The sequence below is a fragment of the Protopterus annectens genome, chromosome 7.part0 (genome assembly GCF_019279795.1).
Source record: "Protopterus annectens isolate FY-2018-M chromosome 7.part0, PAN1.0, whole genome shotgun sequence".
Lineage (NCBI taxonomy): Eukaryota > Metazoa > Chordata > Ceratodontiformes > Protopteridae > Protopterus > Protopterus annectens.
The window spans coordinates 1547020390-1547044030 of NC_056739.1; the positions used below are offsets into that span (position 1 = coordinate 1547020390).

At 43.7% G+C, this 23641-nt stretch overlaps 1 protein-coding gene across 1 annotated transcript in view; it reads right to left on the bottom strand.

Moving 5' to 3' along the window:
- The window catches only part of ISY1 (ISY1 splicing factor homolog), an 816689-nt gene that overhangs the window by 657576 nt on the left and 135472 nt on the right, over positions 1 to 23641 (bottom strand). Inside the window, exon 4 of the mRNA XM_044078094.1 lies at positions 18314 to 18379. Within this exon, the coding sequence (XP_043934029.1) occupies positions 18314 to 18379 (66 nt within the window). The remainder of the gene's footprint in view (positions 1 to 18313; positions 18380 to 23641) is intronic.

Here is a 23641-nt window from a genome sequence, read left to right on the forward strand (position 1 = left end):
CCCCCCCCCCCCTATCTTGGAGGCATCTGTGGTCACTGTGGCTTGGGCTGTGGATGGAACAAAGGAGCGTCCCGCTACAATCTCCAGCGACTGGACTCGCCAGAGAAGTGACGCCCTGCAGGCTTTGCTGATATGAATTGGGTATTCCATGGGGAGATCCAGCCAAGACCACTGTACGGCTAGAGTCCAGCACGTATGAGAGGAGAGAAATTGCGGCAGCTATAGAACCCAAGGCTCTGAGAACATCCAACGCTGTCGGCAATCTGGGGCCAAGAATCAGTGAGACATGAGCCCTTAGACTCTGGACCCTGTCTGGAGTTAGGAAGACTTTCAAATGAAGGGTGTCCAGCCGTTCCCCGATAAAGTCTAAGATCTGTACAGGATTCAAGAGTGGCTTGGGAACATTGACTGTAATCCCTAAAAAGGCTGCAAGATGTAGGAAGAAATCCCTGGCTTGGCAAAGAAAACGCTTAGTGGAAGAAGTGAGGAGCCATTCATCTAGGTAAGGGAATAGCTGAATCCCCTGAAGCCTCAGGTGAGCTGCTATTACTGCCATTTCCTTGGTGAACACCCTGGGGGCTGTGGTGAGACCGAAGGGTAGGGCTTGGAACTGGAAATAATTGGCTCTCAGCCAGAAGCGAAGGAATCTCCTGGAGCTTCTGTGTATCTTGATATGGTAGCAAGTGTCATGGAGATCTATCGAGCACATCCAGTCGCATTCTCAAAGATAAGGTAGAATGGACTGCAGGATGACCATCTGAAATTTGTTTGGTGACAGCCAGGTTTAAGATTGACCGGTCCAAAATGGGTCTGAGGTCCCCCGTCTTTTTGGCACTAAAAAGAACCTGGAGTAAACGCCTACCCGGACTGATCAGGGCGGGACCGGTTCGATGGCTCGTTTTTGAAGCAGCTTGGAAACTTCTAGCACTGCCGTCTCCCTTTCAGCAGGTGGAACATCTGGAAGGTGCTTTGGTCTGACTGAAGGGGCAACAAACGGGATGGTGTAACCCTCTGGATATTATTTGTAGCACCCAACAATCTGCAGTTATGGACTCCCATGCCACCGGGTGCAATGATAATCTTCCCCCGACTGCCTCCAGAGTAGGGCAGTCAGACAACTCCTCAGGGTTGCTGCGCGGGCCTGTCCGAGAAGGACTCTCTAGACCCAAAATTTCTCGGACCCCCTCTGCCTCTGGGCCGGCGTCTATCGGGTCCCCCTCTGCCTCCAGGGGACGAGTTGTCCAGAAAATCCCGGGAAAACTAAGATTTCCGGAACCACATCTTCCTTTGCCCTCTCTGATTCCGGGAAAAGGATCTTTGAGGGTTAGATAAGCAGATTTCAATGGCAGTCAAAGTCTTCCCTTCTTTCTCACTCTGGACTAGGGTGTCACGGACGGTCTTCCCAAACAGAGAAGAACCATCATGGGGGCATTTGTAAAAGATGCCTTGAAGGGGTCCGCAAACTGACAAAGTCTAAGCCAAGCATGTGCCTCATAGCAATGCCAGACCCAACCGCCCTAGCTGCTCCTTCTGTAGCATGACAAAGGACGTGCATGGACATGTTCGACACGGATTTCAGATTAGACATCTTCGCGGAGAACAGATGCTTATCCTCCTGTGACAAAGACTCTGGGGGCGACTCAGCTAACTCCATGACTAGGTCCCGCTGCAGTCATATGATGTGTGCCAAGTAGTTCAGTGCTCAGATGGAAAAGGTCACTGAAGAATACACTCGCTTCCCAAATTGATCCATAGTCCTGGATTCCTTATCCGGAGGGCGGACAGAGGAGCTCTTGAGCCAGTTTCTTTTTGGTGGTTGCTGCAACCACCATAGCGTCCACAGGGGATACTTTATACCAAGCTGGTTTGTCAGAGGGTGGAGAGAAAATTTTATCTGGGCACTTTGGTATCGGTTCGATGGTGTTCAGCTCCTTCCATGCCCATGTGGTGATAGAATCCACTAAAGGATCCATCAGCGGGGACACCCAAGGAAGTAGATGGGCCTGTGCCAAAAGCCTCCAGGAACACTGATTCGTCCGAAGGTTTCAGGGCTGACCAACCTCCCCTCTGGCGGAGGATCTCCATGATGTCTCCAAAGGAGAAATCCTCAGGAGGTAACCTAGGGGAACCTTCTCCTTCATCCAAATCAGTGTCCTCAGTAAGGGACTAAGGGGAGTCCAAGTGCCTCCTTTTGCACGTGTGCTTACGATATCCCTCCTCAGTGGGACTCCCTGAAGAAGGCTTGCAAGCAGCAGGAAGTTCCTCCAGGGGAACTGCCTGGGGCTCCTCTAGCACGGGCTGTCCCTGAGACAAGATGAAGGGAGTGGCAACAGAGTCCGAGGGAGTCTGGGCGGAATCCAAGGGAATAAGCTAGGGTCTCGATCCTTGGGAGAGAACCCTCTCCACCACGTTGAACGCCGAAGGAGAGCAAATCTCCTTAGAGCCCGACAAGGAGGAAGCTCTCCCCGGGTCTGTCGTGAGGATCGGAGGTGAGGCTAAGGTAACCGGAACTCCAAAGGAATGGCCTGGATCTGACAAGGTTGGAGTCGAAGACACATCCATACCCTCAGGTCCAACTCCCACTCCTCGGCCCCGAGAGCTGCTCGGATCCAAGCTAGTCGGGTCGGAGGAACTCAAGGTAATCGCTGGAGTCTAGGTTGGTGGAACCATCTGCGCCAAATCCCCAGCTCCGAAGATCCTCAGATCCATGTACCCCGAAACTGAAGGCCGGATCGGGGAAGGAGAAATCGGGTGGAAGAAAGGCATCAAGGTCCCCCCACCAGAGGGAGAGGGAGAGGGGCCTGGCAAGACTCCCATCTGGATTTGGGTCTGAATGAATCTCCTCATCATCCTGTCCATACCCATTTCTGAAAGATTCCGAGTCGAGCGAGAGGATGCGACTGACTTGAATCTGGCTAGTCGCTGGGAGGATCTGGAAGAAGGCCTTGGCTCCGTCGGCTCCAGTGAAAATCTGAGGGAGTGGAGCCGAGGAGAAACAGGTCTAGAAACTTTCGAAGGTGGGCCAGGGAAGGCTTCCCGATCAAGAGACCTGTTACGGGGCCTATCCCCTTTCTTTTCCTTGTCTCTCCCTCTCTCCGAATCCTTTTGTCTGTCCTTTTTCTCTTTGTCTCTCCCTTTAATAACATCCCCTTGAGCAGGTCTAATGGGAGGGTGAGTCCCAGCCTGAGGGGGGTTGAGCGAGAGCTGCAGAAGAAGAAGCCGAGGCTGTAGCCATTGACGAGTCTAAGGTCAATGTTGGAAGCAGGCCTTTAGCCACGAATTTAGCCGGTCTCTTAGGGCCCGCGGATTGAAACCTGCACAAATGCTGCATTGGACGGGCAAGTGGGGAATGCCCAAGCAAACAACACACAGAGTGTAGCAATCCGCTGGTGAAAGCTTATGGACACACACTGTATATTTTTTAAAAGTTGGTTTAGGTTGATCAGACATCACAGCAAAAGCAAAACTAACACCCAGTCACCAAAAAACCTAGCCTGACCACACACACGCTAAGGAAGAGAAGGAACTACACAAAAACTACCTCTTTTTTTTTTTTTTTTTAAACCGACGAACTAGCGAGGGGGAGGAAAAGGGAAACTAACTTACTGAAAACTCACTAAAACAATCCCAAAAGCACTTACAGTACCACTGAAAGCTCAGAGATATGGAGATCAAGATGCTAATGCATGAAGCAGCAAATGAGATCTGGGGGAAGGTAGTAGATGGTGGTGTATTATGGGTAACGGGGAGGAGCTTGGAGCTCAGAGCAGATGCTTGTAAAGCTTCTGGCTCGGATCCGATATGGATCCGAATACTCACAGGTTGAAGATAAAATGAAGTAAACTATTTCAGATCTACTATTTCGCATTGACCAAAGCCATTCAAAGCATAACTAGAGTTGTTCGAAGTATCTCAGAGTGTGCAAAGTGTTTGCAGAGTTTGTGCTTTATTATGGTACAATTATTTCAAAGAGTTTGCAGTGTGCAAAGTACACTTATTTTGCAAAGTGCAGTCAAAGTACAGCCATTTTGAAAAATTTCTTGTGCTGCGTACATTTATTCGCAGAGTGACGCCATTTCAAAGTGTTTCTTACACTGTACAGTTATTTCGCAAAGTACAGCCATTTTGAAAAGTTCTTGTGCTGTATACAGTTCATTTGCAAAGTGCATTCATTTCGAAGTGTTTCTTACTCAGTTTCTTGTGCTGCGTACAGTCCATTCACAAAGTACAGTCATTTCAAAGTGTTTCTTGCACTGATAAAGGGTGGTTTCGCAAAGTACAGTGATTTTAAAGTGTTATTGTGCTAAGGAGACTTATTTGGCAAAGTGCAGTTATTTCAAAGAGTTTGTTGTGCTTCTGGGCATAATTACAAGTTCTGGCATATTTATTTTTTTTGTGTGTATGTTCGTACATAATTTCAAGCACCTTCACTACTGTGTGCTGATATGGCAAAGTAATTTCGCAGACCCAGTCCACTTGTGTTTGATCATAATATTGAAGAGAATTGGAGAGTATTTGAGAAGGTATAAGATATTTTTATACAACCAGCTTTTTCTGACAAAGACGCATGTAGGAGGGCATTTATTTTGCTTAACTTAGTGGGGTCACAAGCCATTGAAGAGAGTGCTCATTTGTGTATGCACTAGCAGTATATGCAGGAGAAGGGGAAACCACTATATTGTTGTACCAGCTGAATCAAGACAAGACCCTGAGTGCTTGAAACGTAAATTTAGAGAAATGTGCAACCCCCAGACAAATGTTACATTGAGAGGCACCCACTTTATATAAGAGACAAAAAGCCAGGTGAAACTTTTGCAGCTTATATCACTGACTTGAGAAATAAGGCTAAAACGTGCAGATCTGGTGATCTGAAAGATGTGTTTATAAAGGACTGGCTTGTGTCTGGTGTTAATAATGCTGCAGTGAGAAAGATTTTGCTTCAGGACAGTGATTTAACATTGAACAAAGCCATAGAGATTTGTCAAATCTATGAGCTTACAGAAAGGAGCACAAGTATGCTTGTAAGTGATAAGAGCATGGTTTCAGCAGCCTCTAGAGAAAGTGTAGACAGCATGCAGCACACGGCTAGGAGAAGCAGGCCTAAGCACATGGCAGCTGCAGCCCCTGCAGGTTTTCCAGGGAGGTCCCGTAACTTTTAAGCAAGGTCAGCGAAACAGACATGCTCAGTGTAGTATAAGGGTGAGTCAGAAAAACCCAAGTCAAGTCTTATTGTTAACGGTCATAACTGTGGTGCCAACCATAAGTCTAAAAGAGAGAAGTGCTTAGCATTTGGTCAGCAATGCCAAAAGTGTAAAAAATGGAACCACTTTCAAAAGTTTTGTAAATCAAGCAAGCCTCAATCAATTAATAAGAAAGGTCACTCAAAAAAACAAGTTGATCATGTAAAAAGCTGCAACCATACTTTCTATGTAGATGGTGTATGAGTGGTCGGTGAAAAGGTTAAAGCAGTAAATTTACTGGCAAAGAACAAAGTGTTTTGTGCTGTCCTGATTAATGGTAAACCCAAGGAGCTCAAAGTAGACATTGGTTCAAAGTGTAATGTTACGTCAGCAGAAACATTTGCTACAGTGAGAGCTGGTGAGCAACTTAATTTAGCTAAATGTGCGAAGCTTGATGCTTATGGAGGTGAAGAGATTCAAACTGAAAGCTCAGTAGTGCTTTCATGCTATTCGGCTGGGAATACTTACAGCTTGCAATTTTTGTAGTCAGAAGACCTGTGCAGTCATTATTAGTTCTCAGAGACAGTTTAAGAATGAAACTGCTTTCTTTTACCAAAGAAGTCCATCAAGTAAGCACATGTCCCAGTTCCAGCTTCAGTAATGCTATTTTCTCAGAGTATGCTGATGTTTTCAATTACAAGCTAGGCAAACTTCCAGTTGTGTACTCCATAAAAGTAGACCTAGAGGTCAGTCCAGTGGTCAGACCAGCGAGAAGAGTTCCAATAGCTATGCAGGACAAAGTCAAGATCCAGTTAGAACAGATGGTGCAGCAGGGTGCGATTTGTCCAGTCACAGAACCAACAGAGTGGGTGTCTTCCATGGTAGTTGCTCATAAGAAAAGTTTGGATGAAATCAGAATATGCATTGACCAAAGAGACTTGAACAAGACATTAGAGAGACCTCATCATCCTATTCATATAGTCGAGGAGGTTGCCACCCTCATGCCTCATCATCCTATGAGTACAGTCGAGGAGGCTGTCATCCTCATGTCAAGTACCACTGTTTGTTCTGTCTTGGATGCAGAGAGTTCATTTTGGCAAGTAATTCTTGATTTCATATCTTCACTACTGACTACATTCAGTACGCCATTTGATAGATACAGATTTCTCGAAATGCCTTTTGGAATAAATTCTGCCAGTAAAGTCTTTCAGTGTGCAATGGAGCAAATTTTTTTAGGTTATCCATGTGCTATAATAGTGGAAGATTTACTGGTTGGAGGTAATGAAAAAGCGGAGCATAACAGAAACCTCAGGAAAGTTCTGGACAGAGCACATGGAGTGAACTTGAAGCTCAATCCTCTGAAATGTAAATTCAGGCTACCAGAAGTTACTCATGTAGGCCATTTACTTACCAGTACAGGCTTAAGACCAGACCCCAAGCAGCCATTCTTGAGATGCCAGCTCCAGACAATGTCCAAGCCCTACAGCATTTCCTTGGTATGGTTAACTATTTGGGCAAATTTATCCCTGAGTTTAGTGAGTTAGCAGCGCCTTTAAGAGAGCTGAAATGCGAAAATGTTGCCTGGTCATGGCTGGAACAGCACCAGAGAGCATTTGATAACCTCAAACAGCAAAAGTACAGTTTTGTACCTACCATAAATGTAGATGTTCGAGTGCTAATACAGCTGCAGTCATAACAGATGGGTTCTCCTGCCGTCAGGCGGGTCCTCGGTCGGCCGAATTCCAAAGTCTAGGTCCGGCGTCGGTTGTCGTCGCTTCTTCCCTGACGTCAGTGCGACAGGGGTATAAAAGAACCAGCCGACGCCATTTTCTTCAGTTTTTCTTGCCCCAGATGTCAGGTGCCCCCAGAAGGAAGGCAATACATAAAATTATGTAATAATGCAATGCAATATAATCAAAAAACAGTAGTTGCAAGCAAATACACCATAAAAGGAATACCCCTAGAGGGGAAGGAGGGAGGGAAACCTGGACTGCAGCTGTATTAGCACTCGAACATCTACATTTATGGTAGGTACAAAACTGTACTATGTTCATCGTGCATACAGCTGCAGTCATAACAGATGGGTAGAATCCCAAAGCTAAGAAAGGGGTGGTAGGCACTAGGTGGAACTAGGAGGAGCCAAAATGCCCTGCAAGACTGCAGTGGCAAAGCCTGCTCTAGATTTGGAGTATAATGGTAGGTTGTAGTGCTTGGAGAAGGTATGCACAGAACTCCAGGTGGCTGCTTCCAAAATATCCTTGGTAGGAACTCCTCTGAGGAAGGCTGCAGAGGTGGCTATGGCCCTGGTGGAATGAGTTCTAATGCCTATAGGTACAGTTTTGCCATGAAAGGAATAGCAAAAGCGTATGCAGTGGGCTATCCATTTTGAGATTGTCTGTTTGGAAATTGGCTTTCCTTGAGCTCCTACCGCATAGGCCACAAAGAGCTGTTCTGATTTTCTGAAAGGCTTTGTTCTGTCCAAGTAATAACGCAGTTGTCTGTGGATGTCCAAGGAATGTAGTAATCTCTCCCCTTTGTTTTGAGGATTAGGATAGAAGGTAGGTAAATGTATGGCCTGATTTAAAGCTACCCTGGATACCACTTTAGGCATAAAGGACGGGTTGGTTCGTAAGGAAACTCTGTCCTGATGGAAGATGATAAAAGGCTGGACAGCCATGAGAGCCTGTAGTTCTGAAACTCTGCGAGCTGAGGTGATAGCCAGAAGGAAAGCTGTTTTCCAGGACAAATATTGCAAATCTGATGAGGCAGCTGGCTCAAAAGGAGGCAAGGTCAGTTTTTCCAGAATGAAATTAAGATCCCAAGCAGGTATTGGTTGTTTCCTTGGAGGTCTTAAATTCTTAGCCCCTCTGAGGAACTGTCTTAAGAGAGGGTGAGAGAATAAAGGTGGATCAGTGTTGTATTCTGCAGAAATGGCTGAGGCATGGATTTTGATGGAGGAGAAAGAAAGCCCACTGCTTAGCAGTTCAGCCAAATATTGTAGTATTTGAGGTAAATTCAGTTTTCCAGGGTCCTGGCCCTTTTTCTCGTTCCAGACACAAAAACGTTTCCATTTTGCGGAGTAAGCTTTTCTAGTTGATGGCCTTCTGGCTTCCAAAATGACATCCTGCACCTCCTTGGAGAGTAGGGCCTGCTGTGATGCTAAGGAATCTTCTATGCGGCTAGATTGAGTGTTTTTAGCTGACTGTGAAGAGTTTTGAAGCTGTGCTGAGTCAGAAGAAGAGGCATTAGAGGCAGGGTCCATGGTGGGGAATGCGTCAGGCTCCTCAGGAGTGGGTACCAGTGTTGCCTTGGCCAGTCCGGAGCAATGAGGATCATCTATGGTCCGTCTGCTCTGGTCTTCAATAGTACTTTGGGCAGCACAGGAAGAGGTGGGAAGGCATAAACTGTCATTGATGTCCAACTGAAAGAGAGAGCGTCCACTCTCCAGGCCTTTGGATGGAAGATCCTTGAGCAGAATTTTGTCAATTGATGATTTTTGTGGGAGGCAAAGAGATCTATGTCTGGCCTTCCCCATTTTTGGATTATTTCTGTAAAAACTTTTGGATGCAACTTCCATTCGTGTGGATCTGTGATATTCCTGCTTAGGTTGTCTGCCAGCGTGTTTTCCTTGCCCGGCAAGTACTGTGCTTATAGTTCCATTTGTAAGTCCATGGCCATGTTCCAAAGTGACATGGCCAGTCTGCATAGGGGGTAAGAATGTGTTCCTCCCTGCTTGTTTAATGTACCACATAACTGTGGTGTTGTCCGTTCTTATCAATAGTTGACCTGGTTGTAGAGGGTCCTTGAAAGCTATAATAGCATTTATTACTGCTAGCATTTCCTTTTGATTGATGTGAAGGTGCTTTTCTTTTTGGGACCATTTGCCCTGAATGCACCGATCTGTCATGTGCGCCCCCCAGGCGTAGTCAGAGGCGTCTGTTGTGATGACTTGATTTGCTTGAGGCTTGCTGAATGGAAGACCTGTGTTTGTTTGACATGCTTGAGCCCACCACAGAAATTCCTTTTGCAGACATGGAATTAGTGGTATTATTGTTTCCAAACTGTGGCTGTGTTGAGACCATATGCTTTTCAGGTACCATTGTAGTTTCCTCATATGCAGCTTTGCACATGGGATTAGTAAGATGCAAGATGCCATGAATCCCAGAGCCTGCAGGATTTTCCTTGCAGTCAGCCTGGTGCAATTTGCTAGTGTTCTGAAGTATTGAATTAGTTGCCCCTGCTTCTCTGGCATGAGGTAGGCCATCTGGGTGTTTGTGTCCAAATTGGCACCCAGGAAAATTATCTTCCGAGAGGGTATTAGCCTTGATTTCTTTTTGTTGACTGTGTATCCCATAGAGTTCAATAACATTATTACATAAGCCAGATGTTTCAGAAGAATGTGCTTGCTGTCCGCTTGGATCAGGCAGTCGTCCAAATAGGGATATATTTGTATCCCTTGATGTCTGCAGTAGGCAATTACTGATGCCAGGCATTTCGTGAATACTCTGGGCGCAGTAGATAAGCCAAAGGGCAATGCAGAGAATTGATAATGGGTTGAACCTGCAAGAAATCTGAGGTGCCTTCTGCATTTTTGTCTGATTGGGACATGCAGGTATGCCTCCTTGAGGTCCAATGTTACCAGCCAAGACTCCTTGCCCAGCATGGGAAGAAGTTGCTGTAGAGTGAGCATCTTGAATTTTGGTACGAGTAGAAATGTGTTTAGGATGGATAGATCCAAAATAGGTCTCCAATCTTTTCCCTTCCTTGGCACCAGAAATAGCCTGGAATAAAAACCTTGACCTTGTTCGTATGTAGGTACCTCTTGAATAGCTTTCATGTTTATGAGATCTGTAATTTGCCTTTGTGCCTCTGCCCTTTGATTGTGTGGCAGGTTTGGCATGCCTCTCATTTTTGGAAGGGTGTGAAAATGGAATTTGTAGCCTCTGTTTATAATGTCCAGGATCCATTTGTCCTTTGTGACAATATGCCAATTTTTTGAAAATAATGCCAACTTTCCTCCTAAGGGAGCTGCCATTTGAGACCTGGTTGGCATGCAAAGGGGAAAGTCATTGGGTTTGCTTTCTGAAAGATTGCGAGTTGTCCTCACCACCTCTTTGTGTAGGAGCTTGCCATTGTCTGCCTCTATACGATCCTTGGGATTGTCCTCTGCCCCTCGGGCGCCTGTATCTGCCTCTTTGGGGTCTGTCTGTGGCAGGAAAGGACCAGTTTTTGGAAGGCCAATTTCTACTAAAACGTGGGGGTTGAACCTGTAGAAATTCTTTCACAGTTTGCATTGATTTAGCCTTTTCCTCCATTTTCCTTAATACCTCCTCAGCATTAGCACCAAATAGTACATCCTTTTGAAGAGGGCTCTAGTAATTTAGCTTTGACATGATCAGGCAAGGCTTGTTCCTTGAGCCAGGCATGCCTACGTATGACTGATCCTGTAACAGCAGCTCTACATGAGGCCTCTAGAGCATCAAAACCACATTGTAAGGTATGCTTACCCACTTGTTCTGCACTATGCATCAAATCCTGCAACTCCTTCAAGTCTGGTTGTTCAGGTTGTGACATTTTACTTTTCAATTGTGATAACAAAAACTGTTGGTATTTTAGCATATGAAACTGACAGTTTAAGGCCCTCATGGATAAGGTAGCCGAAGTATATACCTTTTTCCCCACCTTTCTAAGGATCTGGATTCTCTCTCGGAAGGCAATGGATTTTAGCAATGGAGGCCTTAACTCCCTTGGGGCCCTGTGAGATGGTTTCTGGGTCAGCAGCATGGCTTTTGTATAGAAATTGGTGTGAGTCAGGGACCCTGTAGTACCCGTCAGGCTTAACTGGAGCTGGAGGTAGAGATTCCGGGTTAAGGCAGGCCTCCGAGTAAACATCATCTAGGATGTCCAAGACAGGAGGAATAGCCAGAGGCCTGTGCTGAGGAAGCAAGAGAAATTCCCTGAGCCTTTTCTTGGAATCTGAATAATCTTGGCCTTCCCAGTGGAAGTGTTCCCTTAAGGTATGCAAAGTTTCCCCAAATGAGTAATCCTCAGGGGGGGATACAGAAGGGATGGACTCCTCCGCATCAGAGTCTTCAAAGGGGGAGTAAGAATGTTCCTGATCATCAGAGTGTTCTGAAATAATGGAGCCCTGATCAGAGGAGGGGGAATCTTCCTCCACTCTAGGCCTTTTGTCTGGAGGGGGCTGAGAACCTCTGATAAGAGTAATTAGATCCTCAGCCATTTTAAGCATCTGTTTCTTAGGCATGGGGCCTGGAGATGGGCCCTGTGTAGCTGGTCTCTTAGAGTGCATGGTTGCTTTAGACTTTGTGAAAGCCTTGATGGAGAAAGAAGAGGAAGGTCTGAAGACACCTTGAGTGGAGGTGGACCTGTCCACATTCTGAGTTTCAACGCCAAGAGTGGCTTCGGTATCTGTAGTCGGGGTGTGGGCCGAGGAGCCTGCGACCTCGGGCACAGGAGACACCGTCAAAGACAGGTCGTCGGTAGTCAGGGACTGCGTAGGCGCCTCGCTGAGAACCGGACCACGTGTAGTCGGCTTTGGCGTGGTGTCGGTAGAGGCCACGGACCTCGTGTATCGGTCCTTGTCTTTGCGTTTTTTAGACAAAACCAGAGTCGGAGTATGTGACGACATAGTATAGTTAAATGCTTTCCCAAAATAATGCTGGGCGAACTCCGCCCGACGCTTAATAGTGCATTTGTTGAATGTAGCACAAAAGCGACAGACCGAGACATCGTGGTCTGGGCCTAAACAAGGTATACAGAGGGAATGGAAATCCTTATGTGGTATTTGCTTCCCACAAGAAATACAATTATTAACTTTGTCTGACATCGGTCTGAGGCAAGAAAAGTTTCCCCAACGGGGTACTTAGCTTTTTAGAAGACTTCGGTTTCCAAATTTTCGTAATCTCAGGAGCTGGCCGACTGGCACTTGCGAACTGCTTCTGCTTCGGGCACCACACGGCAAGAAAGACTGAAGAAAATGGCGTCGGCTGGTTATTTTATACCCCTGTTGCACTGACGTCTGGGAAGAAGCGACGACAACCGACGCCGGACCTAGACTTTGGAATTCGGCCGACCGAGGACCCGCCTGACGGCAGGAGAACCCATCTGTTATGACTGCAGCTGTATGCACGATGAACATCTGCAACCCACCAACACTGAGGTACTATGATGTCCATAAACCAGTAGTTCTTTCCTGCAATGCTTCAAAGTTTGGTCCTGGTGCAGTTATTCTTCAAGAGGGCAGACCAGTTGCCTATGCATCTAAAATCTTACCCAAACTGATATACAATATGCTCAAATTGAGAAGGAACTTTTGGCAATTGTGTTTGCATGTTCAAAGTTCCAAGATTATATTTATGGCCAAGCTATCCAAGTAGAAACTGATCATCAACCTCTAGTCACTATTTTAAAAAAGCCTATGCATGCACCTCCTGCAAGACTACAAAGAAGGATGCGCAGATTACAAAAATACAACTTCAGAATGGTCTATACAAAAGGAAAACTTTTTTATCTGTCTGATACCTTATCCAGATCGCCCAAAAATACTACAGAACAGCTTGATGCAGAGAAATTTGACTCTGTTGTCAAGGAAGTGCATATTTTTTCTACCATGAGACTTGATGAGCTGAGTGATCATACAAAGACTGGTCCAGTTTTGCAGAAGCTCAACCACTTCATAAATGTTGGATGGCCTTCAAAGCAATATTGTGTGCCACCAGAAGTACAACCTTATTTTCCATACAGAGATGAGATGTTGATGGAAGATGGTATCATTTTCAAAGGTCCCAAAGTTATTGTTCCTACTTCCTTACAACATGAATACATTCAGATTTTGCATCGTGCCCACCCAGGTTCCGAAGCTACCAAAAGATGGGTGAAAGAACTAGTATTTTGGCCTTCTCTGTCAAAGGACATTGACAAAGTATGTTCATCTTGTTCAGTATGCAACAGTACTCAACCGCATTTATAAAAAGAACCACTTCAGCTAAGCCAAATTCCTGAACTACCTTGGTCAACAGTAGCCACTGACATATCTGAGTGGGAACAATCGTCAACACTTAGTGTTGGTAGACTCTTATTCCAACTGGTTTGAGATGGACTTGCTACCTAACGTCCAGTGCCGTTATCACTAAGTTGAAACATTATTTCTCAGTCCATACAAACTTATTTCTGACAACAGTACCCAGTTTACCTGTCAATTGTTTCAGAAATTTGCAAAAGAGTAGGACTTTATCCATGTTAGTAGTACTCTGGAGTACCTACAGTCAAACGGCCTTGCTGAACGTGCAGTACAGAGTGCAAAGCAATTACTAGACAGGTCAAAGTGTGACAATACCGATATCTTCTTGAATTTACTTAATCTCAGAAATATACCCTGTGACAACCTACTTGGCTCGCCTGCTCAAACACTTCTATCTAGGTAAACCAGAACAACCTTGCCCATCAGTTCTAGTTTGTTGGTGCCTAATGCTAAAAACAACAGAGCAATCAAAGCCCAATTCTTTAATAAGCTTTCCTTTCAGAAGTCCAGCTATGACAAAACAAGTAGATTTCTTCGTCCATCAAAAGGTTTGACAGTGAGGATGCAAATGACAAAAGGCTTTGATTGAACTGGTCAAGTGAGAGGCATATGTGCCGCCGAGCAGAGATCCTACTTAGTGGAATCTGAGGATATAGAATATAGGAGAAACCGCAGGCATCTTCTTCCAGTGTATGAATCAATATCGCAGCATCGTTCCTGTGATACAGACTCTAGATCTCAGAGCAACCCTGACAATGTTCATGCCGAAGAACTTGTCTCAGTATCTATTTCTGTTCCTGATGATTTCCCAGATGTCCTCAAAGTTGAACATTCCTTGAAGACAGCCCCCGTTGCTAGATCCAATTCTGACTTATGTTCCACAATCAGGTTGTATTTCCAGACCTAATGTAAAATACACAGCAATCTGGACATGATTGTTTTATATGCATTTGATTTTGTATGACTGCATGTCAAGGAATTAGTTCTGTATAACTGCATGTCAAAGGATCATTTCTCTACAACTGCATGTCAATGAATACTGTCATATGATGTATGATCTACTTCTCAAACAGTGAGGATGTAGAACAGAGCATGTGTTGTAACTTTAAGAAGCATTTCCAAGTGTAGGCACGTGCATATAAATAGTGAGCATGTGCAGGCAGCAGTGCCATTTTGACAGAACAGCCAGTCAGTAGTCAGTCTGTTGATAACTTTATTTAAGTTTACTTTACTAAGCCTCACTCCTGATGTGTCTGTGTGTAATAAAGCTGCTTGAACCGATACCACAACTGTTCGTCTGTTTTACCCTGACCAGATGAGTGACAAGCGGGTGAGAATAATTAAGAATGCATATAAGGGTGCTGCAGCCAGGATGAAAATGAGGGTAGGATTGTTACAGATAACAGATATGCAGACAAGGATGCCTGCTCTCCCGGCTGCTCTTTGCTATGTACATTGAACTCTGGCAGGGAAGCCAAGGGGTTCAAAAATGAAAGAATACAGATGGGGGAAGGAAAAAAAGATAGTATTTTATGCAGATGACGTTCTTATTTCTATAAGATATCCAGATGAAGATCCTGATGACCGCTGGGAAATATTTGGGAAATTTGGAGAAAGTATCTGGATACAAATGAAAGCCCAAGCTATGGTGATTAACAACAGGAAAAAGGAAAAGAAGGAAATGCGGAAAAAGAGAAATAAAATAGCTAGAAATCAGGATGAGGGAAGGGGGTTGCACAAACACTGGAAACTTTATACAATAGGATATATGAGAAGACTAAGGGCCAGATGCAGAACTGGAAAAGGACAATGATGGATATAGATAAGAGAATACAAATGTGGGTTGTGCCACGATTTCTATACCCAGGGCAGGTTTTTTGGCAGATCCCAGAAATACAGATCTTGAAGAAGGTAAAGCAGTTTTGGAGGGGAAGCATCTGGGATGAGGGAAGACCAAAACTGGCATGGCAGGAGCTAACACAACAAGTGATGAGAGGGGGATTGGGAGCAGCAGATGTGAGAACAGAGCTGCAGGCATACACTGTAGCAAACATACTGCATTAGTTTATGAGGAGGATTGGAAAGATGTGATGAAAGGAAAGTAGGCTGAGTCCAGAAGAAAAGGAAACATAACAGAAATGGTGCAGGAATCACCAGAGAGGAGCCCAAGATTAATATGGACAAGATAAAGTCAAAGATTATTCAATACTAAATGGCAAAGACCTGACTGGAGAGTATGGAGGAAAAAACCTGACACCAATAGGAGAAACAAAGGGGGAAGAGGAGAGGTGAACAGTTATTTGGAAATGGAGAATGAGACATAATAAGATAAGGTTTTGACCTCAAATCTTGGTGGGGAACAGAATTAAAGGATGGTTGGAAATCAAGTGGAACAACAACTAGAGAGCAGGTTAGAGCAGGATTATCAGGGAATAGTTGCAGGGTAGAGAAACATGGTAAAAGGATAGGAAGTGAGGCAGACGAACTGGAAATAGTACAATTAATATAGGCCAAATGGACAGAGGGTAGGTCAATGAGAGGGCTGGTGAGAATAAGGGAGAATTTGATAAAGGAAGTGGAAAGGATGAGTACAGCAGACAAGGCACAGAAGTGGTTAGGATGAAATACAAGAGCCAATTCAGAGAGGAGAAAGGAAACAGATTGTAAAGCTACTGAGGTTAGCAAATAAAACATCAGAGTTCAGGATATCTGTTTGGAAGTGCCTGAATAAGAAATTTTATACTCTGGCAAAGTTGAGCAGGATGTACCCAGGGGCATATGAGGTATGACTGGGTGCCAGGAATGGAGAGGTATGTGAGTACACATTTTTGAAGTGGTTTTAAGCTAGCATAGCAAGACAGAACTGCAGGAAATAGTGGGAAAATGCTCCCACAAACAGAAGCAGTTTCAAATAAGCTATACCAACTGGGATATGATGGTAGAGTAGGGAAAGATAATGCCTGCTGAGCCTGATAGTGATAACTGAAAAGCAATTACCAAGAGATGGAAGAGCCAGGAGCCACCCATGGGTGGAGAACTGAATAGCATGAATGAGAAAGTTTATCAGGAGGAGAATAAAACAAAAAACAAAAAGAGGGGGCAGTAAAATCCAGAAAAAGTGGAACAGATAGGAGATGGAGTAAAATCAAACCAGAGAGAAAAAAATGAGGGGATTAAAGATATGATAAAGCAAAGAGACAGATGGAAATATGGAAAAAACGTGGGGAAGACAAGGGAAAAACTTGGTGGACTAAGAAGGGGAAAAGGAGGAAAAGATAAAGAAGCATCTGAGGAACACAGAACAAGACAATAGTTGGAAAATAAATGAGATGGGGTAAAGGAGAAGAACAACAATATACTTTATAAAGTTTATACTGAAGATTTTGTATGTTTAGTATAAATGCAGAATGTAACAGTTCTAGAAGAGAAATCAACTATTATTTATAAATGGCCAGAATGGAATAGTTTAATGCATACTGTGAAATTTAAGTCAAAGAACCCTTAGTCCACCAGCACAGCTATTTTGAATGTACCTTATACAATGACTGTGCTACTGGTAGAAAATTCTGGAAACAAAAGATAAAAAATAAATAAATAAATAATAAAGAAATGAATGGCAGTGTATGCAATATATACCTCCCGGTCCATCGGCGTGATCTGCACAATGGCTCCATCTACCTGTCCCACTGTCGCCTAAAGGAATGATAGCCTATCCCATTCATTCTGTGGACAAAGTGGTAGCCCTATGGCCCAGCCATTCCATGGTAGGGAAAAACAGCCTGATCACCTCAGTTCCCTCGAGGCTACAGCTGGAGGTTAGGATGTGGGCCAGTCTGCAGTTGCACAGTCTGAGAAACGTAACCCCCCCCCCCCCACGGTTATGACTTCCATGAGTGCCTGCACATACAGGTGTTACCACTCATGCTACATCCACAGATGCAGCCATCCAGTCTTAGGGGAGCCAGCCATGTTCCCAACCCCCAGGATAGGCACTCCCACCCTTCCCACAGCAGTTCTAACTGATGTCTGAGCGACTAATCAAATTCAGGCCACCTGTATCATAAAAAGGGCTTTATTCTTCTGTACCAACACAGCTGACTTACTGGCAGTACAGTCTATTTATTCCCTCCCCAGTCCCCCTAGTTCACAGCACTTGCTTGACACCCCATAGATTCAATTATTTGTCCTATGGGTTAAAGCCATGCTTCCTCAGCTGGAGCTAAAGCCCTCCAGCCATTCATTCTCTGTTCAAGGAGCCTTATCAGCTCACTTGTTTCCCTGGGAGGCAATTTTCAGGTGGCAATAAAAGAGCTGGTCTGCTGATCCCTAAGACTTCTCTAACTCCTATCACCACAGGTGGGTTGCAAGTTCTGTAGCTGGTGCTACTCAAATGTTGGAATACTGGGTTAACAAGCACGCTTCTCTGGTGAAGCAGCACATTGTCAATGCAGCATGGGCATGCAAGGCTCCATCTACAGGCAATTACCCCCACCCTGTCACCCACCAGAAGAGGTCACCAATACAGCAAGCTAAATTGCCCTCCACACACAATATGAGACTTGACATTAGCTGCTCAGTCTCATCTTCCTCACCAAGCTCCTCCAGCACCTTTGCCATGAACTGATCGTATGTTGGCTTCATGCCAAAATTTATTCTTAAATTCCTAACAGCTGTATAACATTAAACTCATCATGCCAAGTCCATCTATGAAACTGCCCCAATTAATTTGTGCTTACATACTTACTTTTTCAAAATGTACTTTCAAACGTAGTTCATGTAAGCATGCAGTTTCTGAAGGTACACATTTAGCCCACTGTATGATATCCTGTCAAAACCTATCCACCTGAGGCTGGTGCATCAAATGGTCTTCAGTGAGTGCATCTCTAAGTTAACCATAACATTTGATGACCCAACTAATTGCTATATTACTAGGAGCGTGGAGGGGCCTTGCCCTTTAAGTTCTTTACTCAGAGCATGTCTGAAGTACATCTTGACAGAATGAGTTTCAACAAGATAGTTTGCAATAGAGTGAACCATATCCCTTCTTGACACTCTACAGGGAAGAAACACCTTTAGCCTAAGAGGTACATACCTGCCTTCTCCATTTTTCTGCTTTTGGCAGCTCATTACATTCAGATGCAAGAAATGGTCTTCGTTCCTGGAGGTGAAACAAAAAAGTGGTCATCACTTTTTTTATATTCATAAGGGACAATTATTAATCTTTTGCGAGGCTAAAAGCAGATCAAAAAGCAAATAAGCAACACTAAGATAGTTCTGCTTTACATACATATCTCCTTGATCAGTAATTAAAATCAATTTTCTAATCAAACAAGATTTCAGTGTAATATGCTTTACTAGCTATTTTAGCACCTGTTTGAAATAAATCATACACTGTAGATATATGTCAACAAGTAAAATTGCACATTAAACATGTGAAGTGCTAAAACTGCCTTAGTACTGTACTTTAAGGACTACTATGCAAGATGCATAGTAACAATGCATTTTTGTAGTAGGACTCCTCAAATGCTATTTTTCTCATCATCAAGCAGAAATGAACACAATATTTAAAACACACAAAGCAAGTGTCTTACTTCACAACAGAGCAAATCATTTGCCTAAATAAAAAGTTAGACCTTATCTACAATCATTTTACCTATTCTACAAAATGGTCTCTCATGCACAACAGAAAAAGAACACAGCAGTAAACTTTCCTACTCCAACTTTATCCTTCAGTCTTGATCAATTTTATTATTGAGAAAAGAAAAAGGCAAGCAACAGGTCTAGGATTACAATCGGTATTTAGTGAGTTTACCATAACCACTGTAAGCCACGGGTGAAATGCACATATAAAATTATAAATAGAGCAATACGCATGCAACTACATTAAAAATGTTATGATCAGGCCAGCTGGTGGCTAAAAATATGGCAGTGACTAGTACAAAAGGCACATTAGTTTTCATTTTCTTCTACATGCATGGGACATGCTCTTAAATGGAATGAAGGTACATTTTAAGCCGCTAATAAAATAGTTAAATATGAAAATAAAGTGCAAGTTAAGATGGATGGTTTAACAAGTGGTGTTGTTGACATTGAGTTTCAACAAGAAATGAAAGGTCATTCGACTTTAGGCAATAACGACTTTAGAATCATTTCTGTAAGGATTTATCAAAACCTGCCTAACCAGATATGTTGCCCAGATTATGTGATAATACACTGTAATTATTTTTTTTTCTGGGCAACCACTTACAGTGGTGGCACAGCAGAGACATCAGCAGTCCAAATGTTCGAATTTATAAAAACATGAGGGAGCAGAGAAGGATTAAATGTAAAATAATAGATGGGTGACAAAAGAAAACATAAAAACTTCCTGCTTATGGCACAATGCAATCGATTCTAAAAAAAAAAAAAAAAAAAAAAAAAAAAAAGTACAACTCTCTGATCCACTTAAACCATTTGCTTACTGTTGGAACTGCTACAATGTAATACTGAAAACTCAGTAAAAAAAAAAACGGTTTTCATTATTAACTCACATCTGAATAAAAAGAATTCCTTGTCTATTTCCTAACACCGTAATTTACATCCACTGCTTTACTCGTATCTTCCTGCTTCTGCAGCACAAACAAGGTTGTTCTGGAGTCAATTCTTTTTTTTACTGCTATAGGTTTAACTGCAACTGGAGTCTTCTTTTTGTGAAACATGCTAAGCAAAAGCAACTAATGTTAATGGACCTACCACACTACTCGGCCAAATGACATATTCAGTATTTATTTAACAGATGTTTCTTCAGTTTATATGCCATACTTACTTTTGCTAACTGCAATCATTAACATTTGGCCAAAAAGAGTTTTCTTCCTACTGGGATACCATTCAACAGCAAATGGAACAAGGTTAAATGTAACTTGACCAAATTCGCTTGTTTACCAGAAGTATACACAGATAATATGTACCATGCTTTTCATTTCTGATTAGTCACTTGAACTGACCTAACAACTGCTGCTGGACTTTTTTCTGCACCTCTCCAAGCAAAACAATGGCTATGCAATACAGTTTTACCAAGTGCTCAGGGAAGAAGTGAAACAAAGTAAGTATACCAGCAAATAATAAAAGTCTACATTTCAAATCTTTTCAACCATAAAAAAACACTCAAATTGTCATTATAATCCACCAATATCCACACACATCAGTTACAGGTGGTTTATTAACTGTTTACACCTTGCCTGCCTGATTACAACAAAACTCGTCACAGTAAATTCCAACTTGCGTTGCACAAATGCGCACTAATCCTGCTAAGAGGTGTGTGTAAATTGGAAGGTACAGGCATATGAGAAGTGAATACTGATGCAGTTTGACATTTAGCACAGCAATACATAGAACTTTTTACACTTTTCCTGTGAAGCATAATTTGTTTGATACAAGCAACATCTTATCCCATACAGTTCAAAGGACTGTTAAAGAGAGGGTCACCTCTGCTAGTTCAACTACAGTGTCTGGCCTTTACTTTTACCACTGCCTATATACTAGTATTTAGTAATTCCCCAAATCAGAACCTGTACCTAAAGGTTAAATCTTGCCTTCTGTTAATCATTCACCTAAAATAGAATACACATCTGGCATTTGAATTTTAACATTTCAGTGCTGCACTGCGGTGGTGGTGCTGTGGTAGCGTTGCCACCTCACAGTAAAACGTTGTTCTGTTCGATTCTCAGCTAAAGCGTCTTCTGTGTGGAGACATGCGTGAATGGGCGTACCTTCGTTGAAGGTTGTGCTTCAGGGCCGGAAACTCGGCACATAAAAATCTACTGCCAATCATTAGCGGACTGGAGTACCGCTGTGGCGACCCCTAACCGGGAAAAAGCCGAAAGACAAACAAAGTGCTGCATTTCTTGATTTGGTTGAATTTATCACTGTTTTTCAGCCTGAAGTTGTTAAAAAAAAAAGCCATGTTTATTACTGTACTGCTCTTAGGTTGTTTTAACTGTATTCTGATATTTCCTAATCTTCTCTGATACTGCAAATGCTGTTCTGAGTTTGCCAAACTTTTCCTGAGGCTTGCCCAATATTTATTTCTAAGTTTTACAAAGTGTTTCTGTGTTGTTGTAGTTCTTTTTTCCTGTATTTTGTGAACATTTCTGAGGGTTAGTGAACTTATTTCCAAGAAGCCACGGTGGTGCAGCAGTAGGGTTGTTGCCTCACAGCAAGAGGTTCTCCCATTCGATTCTCGGCTGGAGCGCCTTCTGTGTGGAGTCTGCATGTCCTCCCCGTGGTTGAGTGGCACTCGAAAGACATGCGTGGATGGGCTTGCCTTCGTTGAAGGTTGGGCATCGGGCTGGCACCTCGGCACTGTAAAAATCTACTGCCAATCATTAGCGGACTGGAGTTCCGCTGTGGCGACCCCTAACTGGGAAAAGCCGAAAGAAGAAGAAGTGAACCTATTTCCAAGGACTCCTAAAATACCGCAGGAATTCTGACTTTTGTTGTAAAGCATTTGTTACTGCAGTTGGGCTCAAAATTTAGGATTACCTTGGCATTGTGCCACCCGACCTTAGTTCTCAGTGCCTCTGTTGTGCAGAGCCACTGGAGTGATTCCAGGGGTGAATTTTCTATTTCCCATCCACTCGTCAAGATTTCTCTTGAAGAGGGCCAGTAAGGTGCTCTGCTTGACATGTATGGAAAGTCTATTCCATAGCATGGGTAGTCTCTGGGTTATGAACCTGTCCCTCCAGCATGTTCTGTTGGATTGTGGTAATGAGGTTGAGGTCTCTGGAGCTTGTGGTGAGGGGGATTAGGATTTCTTTAGATGTAGCATTTCTAACAGAGCTGGGTCAGACATGGCTTTGTAAGTCAAGCAGAGATCGCCTCTAAGTAGGCGATATGAGACAGAGAATAGTTGGAGTTTTTTGAGTCTGTAAATAAAGGACAAGTGTTTAAGGCCTAGGATCCTCTTTGTAAGGGATGTTTGCGGCCTCTCCAGTTGTTGCAGGTATCTAGTGAGGTGCATGCCAAATGGAACATTGTACTCAATGACTGGCCTAATGAGGGAAGAGTAAAGGGAGACAATGACCTCTTTCTTCCTGGAAGCAAAAAGTACAGTTGTGTACACTTACCATAAATGTAGATGTTCGAGTGTATTCACTGTTGCAGTCATTACATTTGGGTTCTCTGCTTTGCAGTAGCCCTCATTGGGCCTGATTAACAAAGTCTTGGGTCCTGCGTCGGTTGCTGTCCCTTCTTCCATAACGTCAGGTCGTCAGAGGTATAAAACATGCAGCCGATGCCATTACATCAGTTTTTCTTGCCCCAGATGTCAGGTGCCCCCCTAATGGGAAGCAATTAAATCCATAAATACAAGGGTATACCTCCAACAGAAAAGCAAATACACCAAAAAGCTTTTAGAGCATAGTAAATGAGAGTAGACGTATAGCCAAAGGAAGAAACGGGGCTGAAGGGAGGGTAACCAGGACTGCAACAGTGAATACACTCGAACATCTACATTTATGGTAAGTGTATACAACTGTACTATGTTCTTCATGTTTCACTGTTGCAGTCATTACATTTGGGTAGATTCCCAAAGCTATGGTTGGGAGAAGGAATTTAAATGGAATTAGGACCAGTTATAAGGCCCTGCAAGACTGCAGTGACAAAACCAGCCCTGGATTTAGAGAAAATTGGCAAATGGTAATGCTTGGTGAAAGTATGTACAGAAGCTTCTAAGATGTCCCTAGTAGGGACTCCCCTGAGAAAGGCTGTAGAGGTAGATGCAGCCCTGGTTGAATGGGGTCTGATGCCCTGTGGGATAGGTTTTCCATGGTGCTTATAGCAGAAATGAATGCAGTGGCCTATCCAATTTGAAAACATTTTTTTTTTTGAAATAGCTTTCCCCTCTGTCCCTGCAGCAAATGCCACCAGTAGTTGTTCAGATTTCCTTTGAGGTTTAGTCCTGTCCAAGTAGAATCTAAGCTGTCTGTGCACATCTAAAGAGTGCAGTATCCGTTCCCCTTTGTTCTGTGGGTTTGGAAAAAAAAGGTAGGCAAATGAATGGACTGATTAAGAGCCACACTGGATACCACCTTGGGCATGAAAGACAGATTGGTTCTGAGGGACACCCTGTCCGCATAAAAGATGATGAAAGATTCCACTGCCAAAAGGGCCTGTAATTCAGATGCCCTTCTTGCAGAAGTGATTGCCAAAAGGAAAGCGGTTTTCCAGGAAAGAAATTTTAAATCCGCAGTAGCAGCTGGCTTGAAAGGAGGAAGAGTGAGTTTCTCCAGAACAAAGTTAAGATCCCAGGCTGGTGTTGGAGCTCTCCTGGGTGGCCTTCAAGTTTTGGTCCCTCTAAGGAACTGCTTGAGCAGTGGGTGAGAGAAGAGGGGAGCTTTTGTGCTATACTGAGCTGAAATGGCTGAGGCATGAATTTTGATGA